The 27,220-nt window shown below is 46.4% G+C and overlaps 1 protein-coding gene across 5 annotated transcripts in view; it reads right to left on the bottom strand.

The window, feature by feature from the left end:
• FBXW4 (F-box and WD repeat domain containing 4) overlaps positions 1-27,220 on the bottom strand; it is a 116,250-nt gene that overhangs the window by 9,705 nt on the left and 79,325 nt on the right. For all 5 annotated transcript variants that reach the window (XM_054690345.1, XM_037495985.2, XM_037495984.2 and 2 more), the window contains exon 6: positions 1,306-1,371. In XM_054690345.1, coding sequence (XP_054546320.1) covers positions 1,306-1,371 — 66 coding nt within the window. The remainder of the gene's footprint in view (positions 1-1,305; positions 1,372-27,220) is intronic.

The following is a 27,220-nucleotide window of genomic DNA, read 5'->3' as shown; positions in this document are numbered from 1 at the left end:
AATTACTCAAAAGTAATAAGCCACTTTTGAGTTAGGTCTTCGTTACTTATAGCCCAAAGATCCTAACTGATCTACCTTGTCTGTGAACAAATGAAGGTCCTTAGACTTCTGGCCTGGAAAAGAGAAGACCCTGGAGGGGCAGGGCCCGTCCTTCAGAGGAGAGGTTCAACCTGGCTCTTGCCCAAGACCACAACTCCGGGAAGCAGGTCAATCCTCAAGGAAGGGCAGGCTTTCCAACTCTCAAAGCCAGCCGAAGATGTCAAGTAGCTCCTACCCCTGGTTGGATGGTTGGATGACCATTCAAGAGAATGTTGTAGAGAAAATCATATTTAGTTAAAACATTTAATCGGTAATAAAAAATACTTCTGAAAGACTGACGATACAATGGACTTTTTCAGAAAAAAACGATATGGCTAATACTTTCCTGAGGAGATGGACAGAAAGTAGAAGACAAGCTAGAGCAACTGAGGCAGGAGACAGGCAAGAATGTCATGTCCTTGCCACTGTGAACTGTTGTCACAGAAACCAGAACGTGGGCACTTAGTACTGGTGAAGCATTCTTAGCCTTGATGCCAAAAGCACAATAAGAGAAAAAGTTGAGATCATTTTGACTTCATCCAAATCTAAAAATTTTGCTCTGTAGAAGATCCTGTTAAAAGGAGAAAGAGACCAGCTACAGACTGAGAAAAGATATTTGCAAACCACACTCCTGACAGGATGGTAATATCTGTGATATGTAAAGAACTCTCAAAACTCAGCAGTGAAAAAGCCAACAATCCAATGAGAAAATGGGTGACACGAGCAGACATTTCATCAAAGAGAATATGAGAGGGCAAATGAGCGCATAAAAATTTGTCCACTGTATGAGCTATCAGGGCAGTCCAAATGAAAACCATGATGAGATACCACTTACCAAGTACCCAGCAATTATATCCTGGGCAATAAAATTGCAAAATTTATTGCAGAAAAATCATCCCTGCAGACAGGTGGAATTTTAAGTAGCCACATAGTCAGCACTTCTCAGAGAAAGAGTATCATAAATCCAAACTGCTGTTACACATTCTACATGAAATTATTTACCTATCATAATTTATAATTACTTCCACAGTTTTCCCAGTTAACCCTGAATGATTCCACGGGAGCAGGCACCCCAACAGAGGCTGCCATGGGTGCAGGTCAGGAGTCCTTCTCAGCCTTTGTGTGAACCACTCCTAGCCAGCTGATGCAGCCCACACTTTCCTTTGCCTCCAGGCTGCTTCAGCCCCACCCCCACTGGAAACCATGGTGGACTCAGGAATCTCTTACCTGTTGAGGTCCCAGATTCTTAGGGGTGAGAAGTGCCCACAACAAGCTGTCCCTGTCACAAAGGAGCTGCCAAACAAAAGGAGAGCAGAGTCAGATCTAGCTTGTCAGAACCTGTGGAAATGGCTACACAATTGGCTGTACTGTGCTCATTCTCCAAGGGATTGTGGGGCTAAGCCAGGATGAGCAGCAGCCCAGAGAAAGCAATCAGAGGAGCTTAGCTACAGGAGAACCACTGGGAGCATATGAGGACTGTCCCTCCTGGAGAACCCAGGGGTACAACCACGGCTGGACTTGCAACACCTCCAGGACAGAGGCCAAGAGAGGGCAAGCTGGTAGGCTTCTGTGGCGTGAATGCCGAGTTCACAAAGCCACAGTACCGAGGAGGTCTCCTGGGAACAGGCTGGAGAGTGCTGGAAGGTAACATCCTTCCAGGATGTTAGAGGGGCTGGGGGGCAACACTGACAGTTTCAGGAACTAGGGAATCTGATCTTATAGTGTAAGCACAGAGCAGGGGTAAAGGTGCCAAACTGAGGAAAGAAAGACTACGAAAAGTGACAGCAGGAAAAGGAGAGACAGGCGATGTGCTTACATGAGGATGGGGAGCAGGGAATGTGAGGAGCCAGGCAGGCAGGGCTTGCTCGGGTAGGATGCCAGTGAGGCAGAGTTTAGGGGACAATGGCAGACGTTTCTAAGAGGCGGGTAAGGGGAATACTCTGACCATATTTCTCAGTGTCTCATAAACCCCTAAAGAGTTCAACATATACAATCTGCAGTTTCATTTTAAGTGGCGGCATAACCTAGAGTGACGGATCGGTGCAGAGAGCAAGGGCGCCCAGTGCGAGCACTAGAACTTGAGCCTATGTGCGAGACCAGCCCTTTGTTAGAGGATTTGGCAGGGGTGTGGCGGGGAGTCTGTAGGGATCCTGGCCTTGAAAACCTAACTGGTAAGCAAGACAACTGAAAGCGGCTGTGTCGCTGTGTCGCTCCGGAGCCCGGAGGCATGCCCTTACATGTCAGCAGGGGGAGAAGGGGGCTGGACACACTAATGACACGTTAGCAATGTGGGGGCCGCAGCTCATCCGCCCAGGCCTTGCCCAGCGCCTGTGCCTCTCTGATCCCAAGCGTGTCGGTGGGAGATGGATCTCCACAGAAAGGCTCTGAAGAAGCTAGTGGCTCCAGCTGGGGGGAGCCGGCCCGCCAGCAGCTGAAGGGGGATGTTAGGGCAGGCACTGGCTAAGGCACTGATTTGTAATCAGAATTGTAGGAAAGGTACAAGGCCAATGAGCCACCCTAGGGCTTCCCTGCTTCAAGCCAAGACTTCCTCTAGAGACCTGCTCCACTGTTCCAGCTTCCTCTTGCCTCAGAAGTACCAGCAGCCACCGAACTAGAATGATGTGCCAAAACAGCCACCGTGTCATGCCCCAAGTGACTGCTAGCCTGGGAAGCTGTCACTGGACACTGGAGCGCCAAACTACAAAGCCAGGAGGTGTTGCCTTCATCTCCCTCCCCTGACATTTTTCTCTTGAGGGTAATCCATTAATAACTGGTAAAGCCAATTACCTTGGGTTGGAAACATAATAGCCACTTGGAAATCATTCGAGCGGGCAATTGGGCTCTCTCAGCTTTAGAGCAGCGGGGGCCAGGTGAGGGGCGCCGGCACAGACATCTCTAAAGGAGGCCTGTGGCAGCCTCTGACTGGCCACAGGCCTAAATTAGCATCAAGGTAAGGTAAGGTCAGGTTGGGAGGGGGAGAGAGAACGAGAGTGAGAGAGATGGGAGGCACCTGGACCCTGAATCCTTGCCACTCCACAGCTCCAACGTCCCATGAGGCTCCTGTCCTTCTCTAGCCTGCCTACCAGTCCCTGGCCCTGTCCATCTGCCACCAGGAGGAGTGCCTCTTACCATCATATCCTACAAAGGCCTTTCTTTTCATGCCTGCATGTGACACCCATAAACATTTCTTTCCAAAAGCTGCCCTCTCCCCTCGCCTTACTGCAGAAAGAGGGAAGAAGAGGAAGAGAGGAGGAGAATTCCCTTGGCATCTATAAGGGCCTAGGAATTTGATCAAAGTTTACACTCAGTAAAAAACATGAAGGCAACAAGCAGCCAAAGAGATCTGGAACCAGGCCCTGCCGACATTCACCAAGACTCACACCTAAACCATGGGGACCGCCCAGGACTCCTGGGGTCACATAAGGCTGGTTACAGACGCAGTCCCGGCATACCTCACACTGCTCCCTGCTACTTACGGCCATACGTGCGCCCCACCCCCTAACTCCCATGGATTTTAGGAAATATGAGGCAAGACCATAGATGAACCACATTCACGGCCAGAAGAGTAAGAAGTATGCCCACGGCAGTCCTGCCAGAGTGAAGAGAAACACATGCAGCAGAGGAAAACAAGGAATTCACTCCTCTGGGACACCCAAAGATGTTCATCCCCCACAATGAGTCCATGAGATACAAACTCTTATTCCCATTGTACAGAAAGGTAAAATAAAGTGACCACTTCACTTCCACGAATGTATCCAAAATGCTGCCGCTGCATACAGGACCTGCTGCTCAGCACGCAGCTTTCCCAAAGACTCAGTAACACGCCCTGAAGAAAGGAGTGTGAGGTGGGATCTGTGCACTGCATGAAGCCTCATCTCGCAGGGGCATCCCAGGGACAGGGGTGGCAAACCTGTCTGGATAGGCAGAGGCAGGAGCTGGTGGCTCCCCAGGTGGCTTGACCATCCTTCCTAAGTTCCTAACACACCTTGAGCTTGCCTTCATGGGACATACGACAGCTCTCGGGTTATCTTTCCTTTGAGACCCTATGTGTCTCCTGTGAACCTGCGGTCAAAGCAGTGCTTGACCTGAAAGAGGTGCTCAGGACAAATCTGTAGAATTGACTGAAAGGGCCTTCCAGAGTTTGAAGCCAACGAGGCTAGGAAAGCTAGTCAATATAGGCTGTGAAGGACAGAGGGGTATTTACTCTGTTTCTTAATAATTCCTAAAGCACCAGACTCAGACCTAAATGACACGTGACAGTGACATAGTCATACATCACTAGGGCAGTAAAGTCCTTATAAGCACCACAACCAGACACTAAATGGGAAATTCTAACAGTACCTAAAAATTAATGTCAAAACACATACACACTTTTGCACAAGTGCAAGCACTCTCTCATTCTGACTCCGTAAACTCTACTTTTGAGGGGCCTGTAGAAAGCCCTTTCAAAAAACCAGCTGTCTTATTTTTTCCATCTTACCGCAGACCTTACTCAGATCTGCAGCCCCTCTGCAGGCAAGCCTGGCATCCAGAGAGGAGCATCTGGCCCAAGAAGTAGAAGCAAGAGCACTCACAACAGAGAGAGACTTAGGGTACTTAGGGTTATTAGGTATTCATGTTGAGGAATAGAAAATAACAAAGTACAGAAACCAGAAGAGGAAGGTAAGAAGGGAAATTATCAATACTTGGGTGTGAGCAGGGTAAAAAGGTTGACTCTTGCTGCCTTTAGTTTAGGCCCTCTTAATTACACTAGTAATTTATTGAGCACTTACTATGTACCAAGTTCTGAGCAAGTGTTTTAAAAGCAGTATCCCATTTAATCCTCATAACCTATGCAGTAGGTGACCACTTTTTCTATTTCACAGATGAGGAAACTGAGCCACAGAGAGGTAGTATGACTTGCTCTAGCTTACAGAGGAAGCAACTAGTAAGAATAGAATTTGATCCTGGTCCATCTTCATTCCAGAGCCTTGCCCTGTAAGCTCTCTCCCTGACACCTAGAATAATGCCTGACACATATTGAAAATTCAAATGCCTGCTGAATGAATGAATGGACAAGTGAACAAATGACTCTACTTGGAAGAAGAAGCACTGAGTGACTCTGAGGAGGGGCAGCAGAAGTGGTGTGCTCAGCAGCTGTGCCCCGTGGCTGGCCTGGAGCCACCCAGCTGGCCCAGGCCCCAGCCGCCTCTGAGCCAGGGCTGACACACTTTGGCAAGGGAGGCCACCAGAGCTGTCACATCATTCACCAACATGCCCATCAAGTGTATTCAGTTCTCTTCAACCCGCATTGGCATTTTAATTACTGTTGGGTAAACTAATTTGTACAAATGAAGGCCGGGCTGCCTAATAGAATATGCAAGCTCTCTGACCTCTGACAGGCACTGACACGAGATACAAAGGCCGCCAAGGAAGGCTTTTTATCTGAGCCTTATTACTCTCTATTACTCCAATTAGTCAGGCTCCAGTGCTCCTAATTGGAGGAAAAATTGCAATTAAATCAATTTTTGATGGACTGCAAGTGGGCTCCCGAACCGCCCTGCTTGTGAAACACTGATATTATAGCAGCAAAGGTCACAGGCCTCACTGGCACCTGGGGGGCCCCCGATTTCCCTCAGCTCCCTCCTAAAATGCCTCAAGGAAACTGCAGCCCCTCCACTGGCTCAGCCAGCAAGGATGGGAAGGAGGGAGTCATTAGAACATGTCAGGTCTCATTGCTGCCACTGCCATCTGCTAACCTGTGCCACTGACATCACAGCAGCAGCTAAATCCCGAAGCATGAATGCAGTGCGAAGGTCACGCACACTCTCTCAGCAAGGGAAGCCAGGAGCAGCAGCGCAGCCACAGCACTGCAAGGAAGGGACCAATGGAGTAGAAACAGGTGGTCACCGTAAGTCAGGAAGAAGAGAGCCAAGACTGGGGCAGGTGAAAGTGTGAGGCAGCCAGTTCCCAAGTTCCAGCAAACAGGATACCTCAGGCCACCCAAGGGGAAGGGAAATAGATGTGTTTGGGAAGGAAAAAAAATAGACAAAGATATCTCAATGTCTCCCCAGCAAAGAGCCCATCCCACAGCTGGGGGAACATCCCCCTGAATGCCGTCCACAGGCCAGAAGGCTGCGAGTCATTCACATCAGTGATGGGACAGGACAACAAGTGTGGGACCTGCCATCCATGTGGTGCCTGCTGTTCTCAAGGCTGGGGGCCAGAGGCACCCAAAACTAATGCTGTAAGGCCAGTGAGGGAAAAGTCCAATTTTGTTCATAATTAAAACTTGAATGTAAGTTTAAGAAAAATAAAGTTTCATTTCACATAGCAATTGGCACACCATTACCTCAAAGACATGGTACAGAAAGAAAATATAATTTAAAAGGTTAGCCAACTTCATGGATGATTGAACCAAAATGGGTTAACAGGGAAAGGAAGACAACCCTTGCCTTCAAGGGGTCAAGACCGAAAGCTTATTCAACAAATGGTCATCCATTTGATGGAATATTACACAGTCATTTAAAGTGATGTTCTCAAAGTATACAGGCAAGATGTTTATGATATGCTAATATAAGACAAGAGTAATTTTTACAACTATTTAAAAAATAGCCTATGCATAGAAAAAGAGAGTAGAAGGAAACATAATCAAAAGCTAAAAGCAAACTGTATTTGGGTAGCAGTAACTAGAGATTCTTTTAAAATTTCTTTATTTTTCAAATCTACTTTAATGAGAATGTGCTTTTTTTTTTTTAAAGGGAAAACATAATATTTACATCTTGTAAGAGAAAACACAGCATAACCAAACATTCCTGTTCACTGACCTATGTCCAAGAGCAGGTGGACCTGCTGCTCTGTGCAACAGGAGCAGGTGTCAGCATGGTGGCCTAGCGTTCCTTGGTTGGAGGCTTTAGGAATGACCAGTAGCCCAAGGGCAGGACAGCAAACCCCAGGTCAAAAGGGAGGAGCTCCACTGATCTCTTTCTCCTAATTAGGCACTGGCCAGCAGGAAATAAGACCAACTCCTGGGCTCCCATGACTGGCAGAGGCCTGGAACACCATTCCCAGAGAAACACACACACACACACAACACCCCCCAGGCCTCTCTCAGCCCAAGTATTTCGTGACAGGATGGTATGAGCATTCACATAGAAGGAAGACCAGGCTGTGGACAGAATGGCTAGAGGATGGACTCCTACTGCCAGCTAACAAGGGCCAGCAAAGCAGGTCTGCCTGCCCCAAGGAGGACAGCAGTCCTACCGCTGTGAAATGACTAGATAGAAAGACAGAGTGGGTTGTTTTTCATCTGAAGCAATGGTAAGGTCAACCCGACCAAGGAGAGGTTAGCCTCTTCCCAAATGCACCCACTCCACTCAAGAAGCAGAAGCATAGAAACTTAAAAATAAGCAATGGAAGAACAGGATAGAGAAAAAATTAAGCACATCAAAAACAAAATTCACAGTACAATGGAATAACATGTTCATTTAATCTATTGAATTTAACAAGATATTTTGGGGGGCTGCAGTTTCAACACTATTTTCTATCTACATGGACTCCATATAAGAACTGTTCTGTTCATTCCTGAGAAGAGGAAATTGTAGTATGTTTCAGTGCTAAGGAGAAAAAAATGACTGGGTCCTCCCCAGTGGCGCAGCGGGTTGAGCACAGCACTATGAAGCTCTGCAGTGCAGGTTCAATTCCCGGCCGGCCAGAAAGAAACCCACATGGTGCAGCAGACCTCTCCTGTCTCTCCCGCTGCTCCCCTCAGCAGTGTATTTCAGTCAGTCTGCCTGTTCTGCTCCCTGCTCTATCTCTGGTGAATCCTCTCACCCTCCCGCTTCTTGTATAAATAAATCAATCTTAAAAAAAAAAAAAAGACTGGGTCAGAGTTTTGAGAAATGACACTGACGAAACCATGTACCCAACAAAGGGCATGGAAAAAGAAGAGGCTAGAAAATCCAAAGACTCAATGGAATATTACTCAGCATTCAAAAAAGATAAACACATGCAATTTGCAGCAACATGGATGGCGCTGGAAGGGATCATGCTCAGCGAAATAAGCCAGAAGGAAAAAGAAAAATACCGGATGGTCTCACTCATAGCAGGAATCTAGAAAACTTAAATAAGGGACCAGGAAAAAGAATAACTATAAGAAAGAAAATATCAAAATCGACAAACAACTATGAACCAAAGACACTCTATGGGGGGTGGGGGCGGGGAAAGGAGGGCTAGGGGTCAAAATAAGGGGGTTGCAATTGTATGGGGAATATAAAAATAAAATTAAAAAAAAGAAAAAAATACACTAATAAAATAAACAGCAGGGTTGATTTAGGTGGTTGCCATGCTATGTACAACAGTGGAAAGGAATGCAAGGTTAGGGCTACCAGCTCTGCCAGTGTGATCCTGGATGAGTATTTAACCTCTCTAAGATCCAGCCTCTTTACCTGTGAAACAGAAGGAACAGTGCCAAGGCACAGGCTTTCAGATGCCTGCGGCAGTGTATGCAGGGAGCACACACCCAGAGAGGTTAGCTATTGTTATACACCAGCAATCACCAACTAAGATGTAGTCAGAAATCCACTCATTAAAAAAGAATTAAGAGGGCCTCCCCGGTGGCGCAATGGTTGAGCGCTGGGCTGTGAAGCTGCCCGCAGCCTCGACAGCATCGGTTCGATCCCCATCTGGCCGGAGAGGGTCCCACATGGCACGCAGACCTCTCCTGCCGCACCCGCTGCTCCCCTCAGCAGTGCATTTCGTCAGTTGCCTGTTCTGCTCTCTGCTCTGGCTCTGGTGAATACACTCACCCTCCCGCACTTCTGACTGTATGCAGGCTTGTATAAATAAATAAAATAATTAAAAAAAAAGAATTAAGAAACTATAAAATAACCAAGAATAAACCTAACAACAACAAATACCAAGTTATGCTCATATAAAAAAACTATAAAGCTACTAAAGGGAATAACTGCTGGTGGCTGAATAAGTAGAGAAATATTTCCTGTTCCTGGATGGGAAGTCTCCAGAGGTTAAAACTGTCAGTTCTTTTCTAATTAATCCTCAAGTTCAATCTAGCCCTATCCAAATAAGAAATTTCACTTAATCGATTCTAAAATTCATTTGGAAGAGGAAATACATAAGAATAATCAAGAGATATTTTTAAAAGAACATTAAGAAGTTGCTCTATGAGACATCAAATATGCTATAACGCCATATATGATGTCCATGCAGGAATAGGCAAATAAATCAATGGATCTGAAAAAAAATCCCAGTGTCTTTTCATGAAGATGGCACTGAAAGTGCAGGAAGCCCCTGCCCCTGCCCCTCCCAAAGCCAATCCAAAGCTCTGAAGGCCAACAAAGCAGTGCTCAAAGTCCACAGCCACAAGAAAAAGAAGATCCACACATCATGTCACCTGTTACCCATCTTCCTGCAGCCCAAGGCACTGTGATGCTGAAGGCACCCCAAAGAGTGCTCCAAAGAGAAATGAGTTTGACCCCGTGCCACCATCAAGATCCCTTGACCATTGAGTCTGCCGTGAAGAAGACAGAGGACGACAGTACACTTGTGTTCATGGTGGACACCAAGGCCAACAAGTACTAGATCAAAAGGGCTGTGAAGAAGCTCTATGACCTCGAGAGGCTAAGGTCACCCCCTGACTAGACCTGATGGAGAGAAGAAGGCCTATGTTCGAGTGGCTCCTGAAAGGACACTGTGGATGTTGACAACAAAACTGGGGTCCTCTGAACTCAGTCCAGCTGCTAATTGTATTATAATTTTTTTCACCAGGGGGAAAAAAAAAAAAAAAGAATCCAAAGCAATGCCCATACATTTGCAGGAATTAATAGAGCCTAGCTGGTCTTTAAAGACAATAAGCTGGGCCTCCCCAGTGGCGCAGCGGTTGAACGCTAGGTTGCGAAGCTGCCCACAGCCTCTGAAGCGCCAGTTCAATCCCCGGCTGCTCCCCGGCCACCAGAGGAGGGTCCCACATGGCGCGCAGACCTCTCCTGCCGCCCGCTGCTCCCCTCAGCAGTGTACTTTGTTCCTTCTGCCTGCTCTGCTCCCCGCTCTGGCTCTGGTGGATTCTCTCACCCTCCTGCGCATCTGACTGTACCCAGTGATTAAATAAATAAATAAATAAATAAATAAGTATCTCCTCACCTTTAAAAAAAGAATAAATAAAATAAAGACAATAAGCTAATCAATAAATGGTGTAGAGACCACAGGATACACATCAATCTTAAGATTGATTTAAGGAAAAGTAAAATATTAGAGCCCTACTTCACAGCAGACATAGACATAATTCCAGATAGATTAGGGAGAGAAATTTTTTTTTAATTATATGAAGACTGTAGACATATTAGAAAAAAGTATGAAATCACAGTTGAATAGTTGTATAGTCTTGGAATAGATAAGACATACTTTTTTTTTTTTAGAGATTTATTTATTTATTGATTGATTGATTGATTTATACATACATGCATACAAGCACTGGGTACAGTCAGAAGCGCAGGAGGGTGAGAGAATTCACCAGAGCCAGAGCAGGGAGCAGAGCAGGCAGAAGGACCGAAGTACACTGCTAAGGGGAACAGCCAGCGACAGGAGAGGTCTGCGCGCCATGTGGGACCCTCCTCTGGTGGCGGGGGAGCAGCCGGGGATCGAACCAGCACTGCAGGGGCTGCAGGCAGCTTCGCTACCCAGAGCTCAACCGCTGCGCCACCGGGGAGGCCCAGATAAGAAATTCTTAAGACAAAACTCTTAAGTCATAAAGATAAGGATGACAGTTAATCTCTAACAAAAACATCTATGCAACAGGAGGCATTGTAAACAAGAGACTAAAGGAAGTACAAACTATATATAATAACCAGAAGATTAATGCTCACAACATATAAAAAGATCTTATAAACCACAGAGGGAAAAAGTAAGCAAAAAATTTCAATAATTTATGGGAAAAAATACACTTTTCCAAAAAAAATATGAAGTAATGTGAAACCTATTAGTCAAGAAATATAAATTAGAATAACGCAAATACAGCAAACACTTGTATAGTTTTTACTAGTATGTATACACTGTTCTAAGCACTTTATATAGGTTAGTTCTTTTAACCCTTAAAGCACTCCTATATATATTTTTCAGGTAAAATGATGATATTATAATTATATTTTATATAATTATCATTAAATTGATATTATAATTATATTATAATTATATAATAATTATAATTATATATAATTATATTTTAAAGCATCACTACCATTTAAAAACCATATTGAATTATATATTTATATGACTAATATTGCTTCAAAATAATATGGGAGGGGAAAGTATGTAGGGAATATTAAAGCAAAATTGGTCAAAAGTCTGGAAGTATGTATATTTTGAAATTTTCCACAGTGAATAAATTTTTAAAAGTTGTTATTACGGGACCTCCCCGGTGGCACAGCAGTTCAGTGCTGGGTTGCGAAGCTGCCTGCAGCCTCTGCAGTGCTGGTTGGATCCCCGGCCACCAAGTGAGGGTCCCACAGACCTCTCCTGCCGCCCGCTGCTCCCCTCAGCAGTGTATTTCATCAGTCTGCCTGTTCTGCTCCCCGCTTTGGCTCTGGTGAATTCTCTCACCCTCCCGCGCTTCTGACTGTACCCAGTGCTTGTATAAATAAATCAATGAATCTTAAAAAAAAACAAAACATAGTCTATTAAAAAAAAACTGTTATTAAGTATGTGCTAACAGAATCACCCCCCTTTTACAGAGGGGAAAACTGAGGAATAGAGAGGTAAATTAACTCACGAAGGTCACACACACAGCAGGTAGGTGGACTCATGATTTGACCGTAGTTAGTTGGGCTCCAGAGTCCAGCTCTTGATCACTATTCTGTATTCACTCCCTACTTCAGATACCACTTTTTACCCATCAGAGACAAATGTGAAAATCAACAACAAAACCCCAGATAATGCCCAGTACTGTAAAGTGAGAGAGTAAATATGTACTTGCACATCCCCAGCGGCCGGGGATCAAACCCGTGCTGCAGAGGCTGCGGGCAGCTTCACAACCCAGCGCTCAACTGCTGCGCCACCGGGGAAGCCCAACACCTGAAAACTTTTAAATGCACTTACCCCTCTGACAAGTCTCTTCCAGGTATCTATCTTTCCTAGAATGGCCAGACCACATGCACAAATAGGCAAGTACAGAGGTGTTTCCTGAGGCATTGTTTATAAGAGCAAACTATTGGAAATAGCCTATCCGTCCATCAATAGCAGGATGACTAAGTAAACGATGGTGTATTCATATTATTCTGAACTAGAAAGCAACAGAAAAAAGAATGTGCTAGAGCTAAGTGCTCTGATAGCAAAGGACCTCTGAGCCACACAGGTAGGGGAAGAATTCAAGTTACCAAACAAAAGTATAATATGAGCCTAAAACAAAGCAAAACCATATACTTGTGTGTATATATATATGTATATATTTATATGTACCTATAAATACACAGTCATGAAATTATATGATATCTGACATTTGCTTCAAATTAAAAGATCTGCAGTGACACATACCTGTCTTCCTACAAAAACAAGTGGATGGGGGAGGGGCCACTGGAAACTGAAGGCAATTTTTACTTTATACTCTACACATATAAAAAATGTATTTTTTAAGCCAAACGCCTTACAATTGGAATGTATTTATATATTACTTATGTAAGTAAAGCAAAAACAGAAAACAAGAAATTAAAATGAGGCTAGTAATAACAATATCGTCTTTGAAGTTGCCCAATGATGGGTTGCAGGGTAATTCTGAACATCACAGAAACCACATGGTTCTGGGTTCCATTCTGGATCTGGCTGCCACCCTCTATAGAGACCCTTCACCTAGAGGGCTGCAGAGTAGCTAAGGCCTGGGAAGAGTTGTCCATGAGAACATCAGTTCCATCCCTGCTCTAATAGTACCTCCCCCACCCCTCACCCCGCCCCCGCAATCTTCTGCCTCATAATCAGTCTCTGTAAAGGGGTAAACAACAAGCGTATTCAAACAAGTGAGTTTCTGAACTTGACTGTCAACCCAACAGAAGCCAAGGCCACAGCTAACGCCACAACAGTGCCCTTAGATACTGGATACCCGAATGGCTGTGGCTGCTATGGCTGGCCTGAAGCACAAAATACATTTCCAATTTCAAAACGAATAGCCTTTTCCTTTTAGGCATTCCATTTTGGCGTCATGGTAGTGGCCAGGCATAAGGTCTGGGCTACCAAACTGCTGGCATCTTCTCCAGGGCATGGGTGGCCCACATGGTCTGATGACAACTAGGGAGACTCACGCCAGACAAGTCTGGTGACTTTTCAGGTTTGATGATGAACATAAATGGCTGGCATCTGAATGAGATGGGATGATGGTAAGAACCCTAATGATCAACTATGGCTCTAAACAGAGGAAAGAGCTAGACAGAGAGTCACCCATACAAGCCAGACATAAATTCAAATTTATTCACTATTCAATTCTTTCTAAATACATCCACATTAATAAGCCACAGAGGGACCCTGAGACTCAGACTTGATCCAGATTTGCATAGGAGCATTAAGTGTTTTTAACACCAATGGTGAAGAGTGATAAGGACCGGTCAAAGAGAAATCATTGTATGATTCATGGTCCTACATTCCTCACCCACTGTCAGGCCTAGCAATGGAGTTCCCTAGAGTTTAGCCAGGCTCTTATTTTCATTCCCAGTGTTCCATAAGCACCAATGTGGGGCAGTCATTTTCATGTGACATGCATCAAATTACAATGAAGACCTTCTAGAAAGAGGCTCTCTAAAGAAATAAAGAGCAGGAGAGGCCGTCCATACTACCCACCACATGACTTTCCTCATCCAATGGCTCATGACTGCCAGGGCTTAAAGTAAGAGAGACCCTCATGACCCACTAATGAAAAAAGTCTCAGAGAGGCAGTGTGTGTGTTGACCTATGGATTCACTATCACCACCTAAATCCCTGGATCTCTTTCCTCCTATTAAGACAGAGGGAGGAGGGCCTTCCTGGTGGCACAATGGGTTAAGTCTCAGCTCTATGAAGCTATCTACAGCCACTGCAGCACAGGTTTGATCCCCGGCCAGAGAGGTGACCCACATGGCACAGTAAACCTCTCCTGCCTTACCTGCTGCTCCCTTCAGCAGTGTATTTCAGTAAATCCACCTGTTCTGCTTCCCACTCTGTCTCTGGTGAATCCTCTCACCCCAGTACCTCTGGCCTACACCCCAGTTCTTGTATGTATAAATAAATAAATGAATAAATGAATGAATGAATGAATAAATAAATAAATAAATAAATGTGGGTTTTTTGGAAAGTTTAAAAACACAAACACAAAATCAAATCTTTCACTGGCAACAATATGGATGGAGCTGGAGGGGATAATGTTAAGCAAAATAAGTCAGAAGGAGAAGACAAATACCAGATGGTTTCACTCACATGTGGAATATAAAGAAACAAAACACAGGAACAGACAAAGCCAAACCAGAACAAACCTTCGAGATCTGACTGCCTAACTGAAGTTATCAGAGGATGAGGGTGAGGATGAAGAGCAAGAGGGAGTGGGGGTTCAGTGGACTGTGGTGGAGGATTATGGGTGCTTTGAGGTGGGTGTGAAGAAGTATGAACCTATACCTCTAAATTATATACACGGTTGTAAACCAATGTTACTTCCCCAAAAAATTTAAGTTAAAATTTTGCAGCCCCGAGCAGTACCTTTACTGCAATTCTTTCTCTTTTACCTACCTTGACCCAATACCAATGCCCCAAAAACCAAGGGAAAAATAAATCTAACCATATGAGTACACTCAAGTATTCCACTGCTTTTGGAGTGACACACCAAAAAAATATAGGAAGAAACAGGCAGAGAATCCATTTGTAGCACGTAAAATTTCTTTTTCTTAAAAAAAAAAAAGCACACATATTTAATGCAGTCACCCCAAAACCCTTTCATTTTCTTTTTTTAATGATCCTGGTCCTAGGTCAGAAAGACATTCAAAGTCCTAAGTCAGAAAGGTATAAGTAAACTAAGACCTTTTCATGGAAAACCACATTCTGATGCATAAAATAAATATCATATGTCATATAAGAAATCTAACTATATCACTATAACATGACCAGACACACGCGTATGCATCTATTGATACATATACGAAAACTGAAGCAAAATTAGACATTTGAACTTCAGGTTTCTCTGAAGACTTATCTCCTTACAGGCGTGGAGTCTGCCTCAGCGAGCAGCCCCCTCCTGCTCCTCTCCCACCTACTCCACACACACCTCCCGAGATCCCCAGATTCCAACCAGTGCACACTCTCCATCCAACCTCACCTCCGTGCTCCTGCTCAGGACTCTGTTAACAGCCCTTACCTCCCTTCTGCCAGTGCGTAGGCACCAAATTCTACCTCCTAAGGCCCCTTGGTAGGCAAATAACTTGGCATATTTGTTTTCTGGGAAAAGTCAACCCACCAATGTTGGAACATTGGAATGAAAGCCAAACACATCATTAGCCACAGGATGCACTGGGGCCGGGGCAGTGCCTGACTCAATGCCATGTCCACTCTCAGAGCCAACAGGCCCTCCCCTAAAGGACCAAGATTTGGGACAGGGTAGGGGATGGACCCATGCTACCTGTGATCTGTGGGTACACAATGAATACACACCTGCAAATAACCAAGTTGCAGACTTCGGCATGGGAGTCAACCTCTCCCAGTGGTACTCTGTAGATAAGACCACCTTATCTTTCCAACTTTACATGTCTCATAGATTAGGGGTGGGTTTGGTTTTTTTTTTTTTTTTTTGCCAATTAGACTCTTACCATAATCCTTTCATACAAAGATGGACACCTAGAAAACATGTGCCAGCTCAGGCTACTTCTTTCCTGCTGAGTCTCCATACCTCACCCTCACCCAGGCAACAAGGGGAAGGAGGCTGTGGAGATCAGCACGTACACCCATCACACACACACATATATGCCCCCCCCCCAGATTATTCGTAGGCCAGGGCCAAGGGAGAGCTGCTAGCCTTTCAGCCCTCAGCTTCTGTTTGAGGCAGAAAGCTATGCTTGTGGCCCGGCTCCCAGGAGTTGGTATTTGGCTCCTCGGAGAAGAGAGAACGTGGGCCCAGTCACAGTCTTGGGGAGACGTGAACACCCAGCTGGCCTTGCCATCCTTTGCTGAGAAGGCACATATAAGCACTTATACACACACGGACACGCACACGCATATACACATGCCCTGTGTTTGCTCTTTTTGGTAATGGGGGCATGCAGGATGCGGCACACTTACACAGATGTACCCCCAGTTTGGTGTTTCCACTCCAAATAAGGAAAGTGGGTCTGTAGGCACGTGTATGTCCCACACAAATATACACCACCCTCCCTGGCCCCACACACACAACCTGTGCAAAGACTACACACAGGAGTCTCTCTGCTCCATCTTAGGGGGCAGTTGTAAGTTTTAGTTAACTCAGGTGTTAAGCCCCAGCCATTTTCTCCCCCCTCTGGCTGTCTCTGTCCTTCCCTCTACCCTCCCACAGTAAGTGCTTTCAGGCCACACAATGAGTGGGAGGAGGAGAAACACTTCTATTGAGGAAGGCGTTTTGTTGTTTCATCCCCAAGGGGGGGGCTGGGGGGACTAGGGAGGAGGGGGACCCACAAAATTTCTAATAAGCAGTTTCTCTCCTCAAAGCTAAAATGATTTTCTTTAATTGCTTGGTGGGAACAGTTTATTGTGGGGGTCTCTGCCCTCCCCCCCAGCCTAATTGACTTACTGAAGTTTAACAGGGGCTTTCACCTGGAGAGACTGCAATTATTCCCCCATCCCACACTAGTACCTGGGCTCTCCCCACAGGAGGCCTTTGTTCCCCCTAAATACAGCAGTGACACAAATGTCCTCAGCAGCAGGGGAACACAGGGAAGTGGTAATTTTCAGCCCAACGCAATTAGCTGAGGGCTTTTCAGCCTTCTCAGTGAATGGTGGGGAAACTTTGGCATGTGGGAACGGTGAGCTGGGGCTGCTCTGTGCAAGTCAAACAAAAGAGGCCTCTGAATTGGGCCCCTTGGTGAGCCAGACCAGGGCTGGTGGGGGCAGCTGGGACTGGGGCCTGGTCAAGGGATCTACATCATCACCCACCCAATCTGTGTTCTCCCCTGGGGGCCAGTGGCCCAAATAGCTTTGTGGGAGGCGGAGGCACACAAGCAGTTGACTTCCACCTAGCACTATAGCTCTGCGTTAATGAAGAACAGGAAAGGGATGGTGGACTGTGCTGGGTTGAGACACGGGGGAGCAGAGGGCCACTGTGCTATGTCTGGCTGGCTCTCCCCAAAGGGCCTGAGCCTGGAGCTCATAAAACATTTTGGACCTTCCCGAGTCAGAAAGCTCTAGGGAAAGATTCTAGACTGGGAGACCCATGGCTCCTCTAAATATACATCTTTACAGCTGCCATCATAGCTGCCCTGACAGTCAGCCAAGCGAGGCGAGTCTACAGCTTAGGAGCGTCTTCAAGGCAAGAAGGCACAAGATAAAAGCAGCATGTGGATTATCTGGGGTGAGTGTGAGGTATCCAAAAGGCCGGAAAGTGGACTCTAACAGTGGAAGAAACCAGAGAGCCAACAGCAAGCAGGCCCACCAGATTCTCACAACCAACCCTGGGAGATCCTGACTCCAGACCCAAGCAGTTCTCCTTGAAAAAAGTGAAAACCAGCAACAGCAGGACTGCTTGACAAATGAGCTGCGTGGGTGAATGAGGATTTGAGATGGCTGCCAGGTGAGAGGGCAAGTAAGGGCAGCATGCAGTTCACTAGAAAGGGTCCAGAGCTGGGACTCAGTCTACCAGTATTCAGTGCCAGCTCAGCCACTCACAAAGTATAACTTGGGCAGGCCTGTAACCTCCTGGTGCCTGAATTTTCTTGTCCACAAAATGGGAAAGTTATACTACAACAATGCTTTTTAACTTTTCAGAAAAAAAAAAAAAAAGTCTAAGAAGACAGGAAAGACACTAATAAGACAGTTGAGCAGAGGTGGGGGCGGTCAGGGGTTAGAGGGAGCCCCACCCATATGGCTTCAAATCCTCCTGCCTTTGACGCAAAGCTGTCTGGAAACCCAGAGACGGAGTCTCTCAGGGGCTTCTTCACCACTGATCATATCACCACAGAGGAGGACCAGGACTGAAGAAAAGAAATGAGGCTGAGCTTCCTAAGGCAAAGGCTCCACCCGGCTGCCCAGGGCTACCCTGCTGTCACACCAACAGAAGTGGGGTCATGCTCCCATTTGCCATCAAAAACCACACACAGCAAAATCTCTAACAGCACTGGTGAACTGTGGGTAGGGGCAGCTGGAACAGGCTGGCATATGGCTTCTAAGCAGTGGTCAAGTCAAACTTTTTGCCTACTCATCCAACACTGAGACTAAGTCACAGAAACTACTGCAATATGATGTGCTACCCCAAGCCCGCACCTGCACTGACCTGGGCTGGTTGCTAAGAACTACGGTTTCCACCCTGATCCCAACTCAAACCCTGTCAAGATCTTGAGTCACAGTGGTCCTCTAAGAGAGTCCACAAAGTAAAGAAAAGATGGGCCTCCCAGGTAGTGCAAGAGGTTAAGTGTCAGCACTATGAAGCAATCCGCAGCCACTGCAGCACAAGTTCGATGCCCGGCCAGGGAGCTGACCCACCTGGCACAGCAGACCTCTCCTGTCTCACCCACTGCTCCCTTCAGCAGTGTATTTCAGTCAATCTGCCTGTTCTGCTCCTCACTCTGTCTCTGGTGAACCTCTCACCCCCCAACCACCACACCTCTGGCTACACCCCAGCTCTTATATGCATAAATAAATAAATCTATTAAAAAAAAGAAAGGATGACTAATCAAAACACCACAGTTCAGAGATGTGAAAGCAGACCCTCCCTCCCTGCCCTAGCACTCCTGGAACAGCTTCCGGTCAGACAGATACAGGCCAAGGACAAGTAGGCCTGCTGTTAAGAACAACTGGCACGGCCTCATCACATCAGGCCTGGGTTCTGTCTTCCCACCTTCCACTGCCCCTGGATCAATCATGTACCCCACTGCACAGGCCACCCTCCCCCCTCAGCTGGGTGTTCCTACTCTGAGACTGACCACTCCTCTCCAGAACAAGGCTCACCTGGGCAATTCCAAAGCTGGAGGCAGCAAAAACAGGAGCTTCATTCCTTCCATAAGTACCTCAGGGCTATCCAGCCAGCCTTACACAAGGGGTTCAGAAAAAGTAAACTCACAGAGGCTTGCATTTAGGTAACGTAAGCCCCAGCCAAAGAATCAAATCTTCAATTTATATGTGTTTTTTTTTTTTTTAATCGGAAGCAATTCAAGAAAATCAACAAGTTCTAATTCCAAGTGACAGTGAGATGATCATGGCCCAGGAAAGCAGAAATGTAGCACAGCACGAAAAAGGACCAGCAGTGCATCCTTGGAACAACACCGAGATCAGCAGGGCCGGGCCACTGGGCCGTGAGGTGACTGGGGTGATGGGCAAATTTGTGAAGTGTTCCACAGTTTGCAAGTTTGTCTCCTTCTCTCAACTATGAGGCACACAAAGGAAAGCTGAAACCATGGGAACAATCTAAAGAAAACAATTCTCTGAATGAATATGTAAACAGAGTTAGCTTTCACAAGAAAACTTACAAACAACCTTGTCTCCAGTCCAGGGAGAGAGAACAAAGAACGAAAGGAGTGAGCAAAGATTCTAAGTATCTCCATACTGCCCTTCCCACTTTGGTCAAAAGACCTTCTCCTTCTCTTTGGTCATTATCTAGGTAGTGTCAGCCGACTCTTCATGGGCTACCTCTGTTTAGGAAAATATTAATACCGAAAGCTTACAAATTCTTCTTTGAAATGGCTTCTACATAAGTTTCTGTACAACTAAGTTCTCTAATGAGACCCATGCTATAGATTATTGACCTAGATTTATAATGTCACAGTCTCTCTGCTGATTCTACTATTAACAAAAACTGCAATCTTCTAGCAAAAGCATTGATAGCTAGTTTCCCCACAAGCCTTACTGAAAATGAATAGTAACAAGTTAAGAGGATAAGCTGGAGTAGAAAGACTGTCTCTCAATTCTCTTGAGAAACCATGTGAACCACATGGCTAGTTGCAGTATCAATATTTTACCTATGTGACATATTTTGCTTAAGTTTATATATGTACCTTGTTAAGATCATTTCATGTAATTGCCATCTGTTGCACAGTATATTTTTAAAAACAAAACCGTTGCAGCTCGTTTTAGTCTTGCTTATTTAAAAATGTACAGGCCATACTGAACTCTGAAGATTGCTGCTTTAAGGGTTACTGTGACATGCCATATTTTACTCAATTTAGGGGAAAGAAATGTTGTTTAGCATCATATCCACATTTCTTGCAGCTAAGGGACTTCTGAGTTTTGTCCTTAAGATTTTCATAAATAAAATTTTTCTCATGAAGGTGAGAAAAAGTGGTGCATGCTGGAGACAGCTGCCAGTGCTCAAGCCCTAAGTGTTTCAAATATCAGAAGTGACTTTGGGCATGTTAATTAGCTTCCCTCAGGCCTCAGTTTCCTTACTTATACATTGAGGATGGAGGTAGTATCTATCTGGGAGGATGAAATGAGACAGAAAGTGTTCAGCAGAGTATTGGGCATCTGCCAGCACTTCATAGGAGTCAGTCATCCTCTTCATCACTGTCACTGACTGGGTAACAGAGACACACTGGAGACACTTGGTGATCAAGAAGTGGCCTAGCAAAGGGTTCCCTACATGGCTGCCCAGCTGAAGCACCAAGACCTGGTAAGATGAGAGACCTCAGGTTCCCTTGTCCCTATTCTGAAGACTACTTCAAAAAGGAACTGTCAATGCTGATGACAGACAGGACAAATTTAACTTGGCCAGGACCGCAGGAGATTCTGAGCCAACTAAGGGCCATAAAGGGGCAGACTGGAATTTGCATCCCCTCAAACTGACCTCTCCCACCCTTCACTCTCCACCATCAGCCTGATGGCTGGAATGTAGGGGCCCCTGTGCCAGAAGGCCCTGGCTAGGCGGGAGGGTGGGAGGCACAGGTGGTTCTCAGAGGAGATCCCTGGGCTCCAGAAAGCATTTTCCTCATAGGCACAACAAAGCTGGGGTTTGTTGTTGGCCAAGATACCTTTGCTTGTTTGGGCTGCAGCCCAGCTGGTAAGGCAGCCAAGGCAGGCCAGGGGACAAGAAGCTGGGCAGCCAGAGTGGGGGTGGGGCTGCAGGAGAGGGGCAGGTTACAGCCCTTCTGGCACCAGCTTCTTCTTTCCCTGGGTTTCTCACTTTGTTCAGCATGGTAACCCAAAGGAGACTGGGGAAAACACTTTTCACCAGCAAACAAAGCCACAGGGAGAGGGAGAAGGATGAAAGGTTGGGTTATTTTTTAATTTGGTTTTAGGATATTTTGTTGGCTTGAAAAAAAATAATAAAAGGAAGTTGTCTCTGCAATTCAATTAATTTCAAACCCGGAATTCAGATCATAAATAGTCAACAGGCATCCCAAATACCTTAACAACCATCATCTCTCTTCTGAGACTTTAGTCCCAGAGGAACTGAGTTATCATAAGAGGCCTGGAGGAAAGCTTCTACCTATTGGGGTGGTGGTTAGGGATGGAGCATGAGCATGACCTCAGTCAGCTCTATCACAAAACAAGGGTATATATGGATCTGGGAAGCTCAAGATTCCAGATCCATATATACCTTTGCAATCTGCTACTCATTAGTATGTGTGGTTTTCCAAATAGAGGATTGATACTCTAAGGCTGGCAGAGTCCACGTATTCCCAAGAATCATGTCTTTCTGACCCCATGCCTGGCCAAGAATTCTTACAATGTGCAGAGGAGATTTTATTGGTGACCTTATCTGTTTCCTTCATTATCTCCAGGAATAGAGCCCTCTCCCCCATAGGTCATTCTGCTTGTGTCAGCTCCCTTCTAATGGGCCCCAGGGCGCGGCCTCCAGACCTTCCTTGGGTGGTTGACCACCTTAGAGAGGATGAGAGGAGGGACTATTTGCACTGCACCTTTGACATAGGAAAGGTTTTCAAAGAGGAGTTAAGGAGATACCGGGCCTGGGAATCCCTTCCCTAAGCAATTGTCTGCCCATCCTATTCAATTCCTCAAGTTTACAGCTCAACCCTCTCACCCCACACTCCCAATGCTTGTTTTGGAACAGATTTTTTTCTGATGTCATGTATTTTGGCATAAATTTTTGAAATCATAAACTATAAAAACTATGGGTTTTTCTCTTTGGAAAAGCACTGAGACACCAAAAGGGAAGTTTCCTTTCTTTTCTTTTCTTTTTTTTTTTTAAAGATTTATTTATTTATTTATTTATTTATTTATACAAGCACTGGGTACAGTCAGAAGCACGGGAGGGTGAGAGAATTCACCAGAGCCAGAGCAGGGAGCAGATCAGGCAGAAGGACCGAAGTACACTGCTGAGGGGAGCAGCGGGCGGCAGGAGAGGTCTGCGCGCCATGTGGGACCCTCGCCGGCGGCCGGGGATGGAACTGGAGCTGCAGAGGCTGCGGGCAGCTTCACAGCCCAGCGCTCAACCATTGCGCCAAAGGGGAGGCCCTCCTTTCTTTTCTACTTAACCACTACAAACACCTTTCAGAAGAATGAAAAGAAACGACCCAAATTTACAAAGATACTTGACAGTTGTGATCACTGGCTCTGTGATCCCCCTCACTTTTTAGACTGACAATGCTACACAGTACCTGTGCCAAGTACTGGACAGTGAGATATCCTTGACCATCTTCAAACCAAAGGTTTCTAGAGAAAACTGACTCCCCCCCCAGCAGGCCTCCCGGCTCCCTCCAATGTACGGCTCCCTCCAATGTACGGCTCCCTGGGCAGAAAAGCCAAGGAATTTAGACCCTGGGGTCTTCTGTCAACCTGAGAGCCTGCCTTCTCCTCTGCCCAGCTTCTGTGTTCTCCATGTGACCACAGGTACCACTCTGACTTGCTTGAGAAGCCCACCATTTCTTCAAGAAAACTATACTTCCTTTCACTCCATCACTAAAAGGAGGATTATTCAGAGCAGAGAATTCCTAAAGACTGGCCCAAAGATAATCTAAAGAAGAATAAAAGAATTTCAGGAAACACAGTGATTGCCAGAATCTCAATAACTAGGTTCCTGGTGCTAATCCAGGTTTGAAAGGAACTGAGTGGCTGGAAGAATCCACATACTGCATACATACTACATTACAGTTCCTCCTTAAGGTGAATGTCCCAGCAGAAGCAGGGACAGCAAGATAAAGTAATGAAGATGAAAGGCAGAGTCCACATGGATCATCTCAGGAAAGGTTGTTCTTGCTTGGAGGGACCAAGAGAGACCAAGAGACCTGCCTGCCACCCTTACATCCACTTTCAAAGGCACAGACTCAGAGACATATGGCAGGTCCACGCACACACACACACATACACTCTCACAGAGCTGGGAAGAGAAGGACAGAGGACATGTGCCTGCAAATTTAAAAAGCAAAAACACATTGGCTATCTACCATTCAGTTAATTTTCATGAAATGTTAAGTGCTTCCTCCATTCATCTCCTCTCTGAGGAATTGGAAAGTGCACAAAGGGACACTTTTTTCTTTGCAGGAAGGCGATGTGGGGAGTAAAGAGGAAAATGAGGGAAAAGAAATATGCTGCCTCCATACAGGTGCCCAGTGATCTCATAAATCCCAGGCTCACCCAATTTCTAGGGAGGTCCCAGGTCATTGAAGACCATTCTGAATTAGGTCTACCAGCCACGGAAAGACATCCAGTGTATTTCAAGTTCCAGGTTCCTTAGGGAGCCTGAGTTAAGCAGAGACTCGTGGTAGAAGGAAAGGATGGTTTGTGTGGGAGAAAGCAAAAACTCCAGGCGTTTGATGAAGTCACAACAAGCACTGAGTCTACACGAGATAACTGTATCTCTGTTCTCGGGACTCCAGTCATGGAAGGAAACTCAGTCATGACAAAATGTTACCTCTCCTCAGAGTCCCTGCAATGCTGAATACCAGACAATTGAATTCATTAGACAGAACCCAGACAAGTCACTTCAGAGAGTAAGCATTCTGGGTCAGAGTTTTCTTGGGCACTGACTATACTTTGGACATGAACACTGGGATAGCAAAGGCAGGAAAAGGAATCAGAACTTCAAAGTCAAGCTCACCTGACTTAGAAAATCTTCTGTGGACAGAAGCTGGTCACCCCTGCCTGAACAGATGTTAATATGCATGCAACCCAGCCAAGTTAAAGGCCAGCCCACTCCAGCCCTTGATTGGCTCCAAAAGAGAATGTCGGGACATGCTGGGAAATAGCTCTGGTGTCAGACACTGCACATCTAAATTTCACCATTTTGCACTTTTAATACAAAAGTCAAAATAGTCAAATATCATCTCCCAGAAAGTCAGGTTTTCCAATCAACATTTTTCTCATCACTCTAAATTCTTTAATCTTAATTCCAAAGATGAGGTCTCCAGACCTCCACCAGAGCTTTTCCAATCTCTTTTTTATTGTCAAGGAATGAGGAAGGCCTCTAAACACCCTCCCACTGGCCATCTACCTCCCTTCACCTTGTACCAAACACTGTTTTAAAACCCGGGGTGCTCACCAATTTCCCATGAGCAATTTCTGCCTCTTCCTCCAACCTAGAAACAATTACACTTTTAAAAGGGAAAAAAATAGCCCAGGGAATCCCCAAAGAGGCCCACCACACTCTTGCCCTGTTAATGAAGCCTAGTAATGAAATGCCCTGCACTCCAATCAGTAAGAAATGCTCCTTTTCTCCAGTTGAACACCCTCTATAGATAAATATATCATTTGTTTCCATGCTTTCATCTTTCTCCTCCATCAAGTTTGCATTAAAAGGTTATGATCTGTTGATGCCCTCCTAGCCAGGCCTGGCAGGATGGCCTGGGGAGAACGACCATATTACCTGAAATCCTGAAGCCTTGCCTCGCCATCCCTGACACTCCTTTCCTCCATTATTGTCCCAAACACATAAGCTCTGTTTCTTTTAGGGTATTTATGAGCTGTTTATGAATGGATGAGAAGAGAAGGGAGACATACACTTGGAAAAGTTAAGGAAAAAAAACAGTAAAAGGTAAAGGGAAGGCCTCCCTGGTGGCCCAAGGGGTTGAGCACCACACTATGAGGCGGTCCACAGCCTCTGCAGCACAAGTTCGGTCCCTGGCCTGCCAGGCAGCAGCTCACATGGCAAAGCAGACCTCTTCCATCTCGCCCACTGCTCCCCTTAGCAGTTTATTTTGGTCGGTCTGCCTGTTCTGTTCCCTGCTCTGTCTCTGGTGAAACCTCTCAACCCCCTGCATCTCTGGCCTGTGCCCCAGCTCTTGTATGCATAAATAAATAAATCTTAAAAAAAAAAAAAAAAAAAAAAGGTAAAGGGAGTGGGTGGGTATTGCCAGAGTGCCTGTTTCTTAACGAAAGAAATGTTCTTGCCACATACTGACCCAAAGCAGGAGCTGCTCCTAACTGGTGGGCCCCTTGGGACTCAGGCCCCTCAAAGGCCTTAGAGCCCCAGCAACTTTCCCCTCATCAGGCTGGGCAGTGTGACTGGCACAACTCCTGACACAGTCTGAAGGGTCCAGCATAGATGAGCCACTGTGCTCGGGCAACCTTGGTGGAATGCTTCTTCAGGACCACCTTATCTCACTGGCCAACCACTAGCTCAGCCTTCTCATGGCCTGGAAAGTGAGGCTTTCCAAAGCCCTGGTTCCTCAGATAAAGGCAACTAGCACCACACCAGATGCCAGGACCACAGCCTGACCACGGTGAGGGTGGGCAGATCATCACCCACCAGCTGCCTGACTCAGAGGAACCGTTAGGTTCCAGAAGGAGAGCAGGCCACACTGAGGCTGATGCTCCCCAATTTCCTCCCTCCTCAAGTCATGCCTCAGCATCTTTTCTCTCAGCAAGACTAGGACTGAGCATGGGCAAAGATGCTTCCTTCCAGCTCTCAGCATGAGGCTATACAGTGCAGTGGGACAAACTGTCAAAAGAGAAGACATCCTGTTAGATAGTCCCTAGTGGGTTCACCTGTGAAGGGGTCTCCGTTCTTCTTCATGGGGAAAGTGCTATCTATTCAGTCCCAGTGTCTAGGGATTCTCCCTTTAACTGCCAGAGGTGAACTTGTGAGGTCTGCCCCTAGGTACTGCCTCTCTTCTGTCTGGTCTCTTTCTCTTGTGACCTTAACCAGCTGCTGGGCAGTCAACTGCAGCAGACTTGTGCTCTCCCAGCACCCCTCCTGCCTGTCCCCACCTCCTCGCACCCCACGGCCTGGCTCCCTGAGGCTCACAATCTGTGCTCCTGCCAGACTCAGTCACATGGGGGTGTAAATCACTTCAAGCTGGCAGCCCTACGTGGTAGAACTAACCTCCCCCCTCAAGGGGTGGTGGGAGGACCAAGCAAGCGTGTGCCTGAGCATCCCAAGGTGCTCTTGTTTTCTAGGCACCCCACAGTGGTCTGTGACAGACGCATGGATGGGGGAATCCTCTGCCAGCCAGAGTTGGCATCTCACCCCACCTTTTAAATCTGCCAGTAGCCTCCAGGGCTGAAGACCCTCCAAGATGAAGAAGCCCTGTAAGACAAAGACCTGAGCTCCCCCCAGCCTGGCCTACCAGCCCAACACAGGCCGCATTAAAATCAACGCTCCGTGAACACACAAAACTGACAGGGCAAAGGGGGAGCATGCATCAGATACAAAGAGTGGGCTCTCAGGAGACGTGGCCTGTTGGTCTCCCACGTTAGCTCCAAGTGACTAAGCGCAGAGTGGGAAATAACGCCCTCTCCGAGGCCCAAACTCCCGCCTGGGCTCCAGTTCGGCAGCCTTTTCACGGGGAAGATGCCTCTGGCTGGAAAAAAAAAAAAAAAAAAAAAAAAAACGCATTGTGTGGGGACCATTAATGCATGTGCCTCTGCACATTCCTTCAAGAAGCAGGAGCACACTAGGCCCTGAGCCCCCGGCCCTGTGCCTCCACGACTGCACAGGCCTGGAACACACTACACATACCACCTGGTACTGCCCCCAGGCCCCCAGCTCTGCAAGCGGGTGGGAAGCGGCCCGCCAAACACCCTGGCTGCATTGTGCCCCAGAAAGAGGGGACTAATTACTTGCCTACACTCGGGA

Source organism: Talpa occidentalis, unplaced genomic scaffold (assembly GCF_014898055.3).
Source record: "Talpa occidentalis isolate TD23 unplaced genomic scaffold, MPIMG_talOcc4v2.1 talOcc4.8, whole genome shotgun sequence".
In the NCBI taxonomy this organism is placed as follows: domain Eukaryota; kingdom Metazoa; phylum Chordata; class Mammalia; order Eulipotyphla; family Talpidae; genus Talpa; species Talpa occidentalis.
The sequence above is the reverse complement of the archived record's forward strand: the minus strand, read 5'-3'. Positions and strand labels throughout refer to the sequence as shown.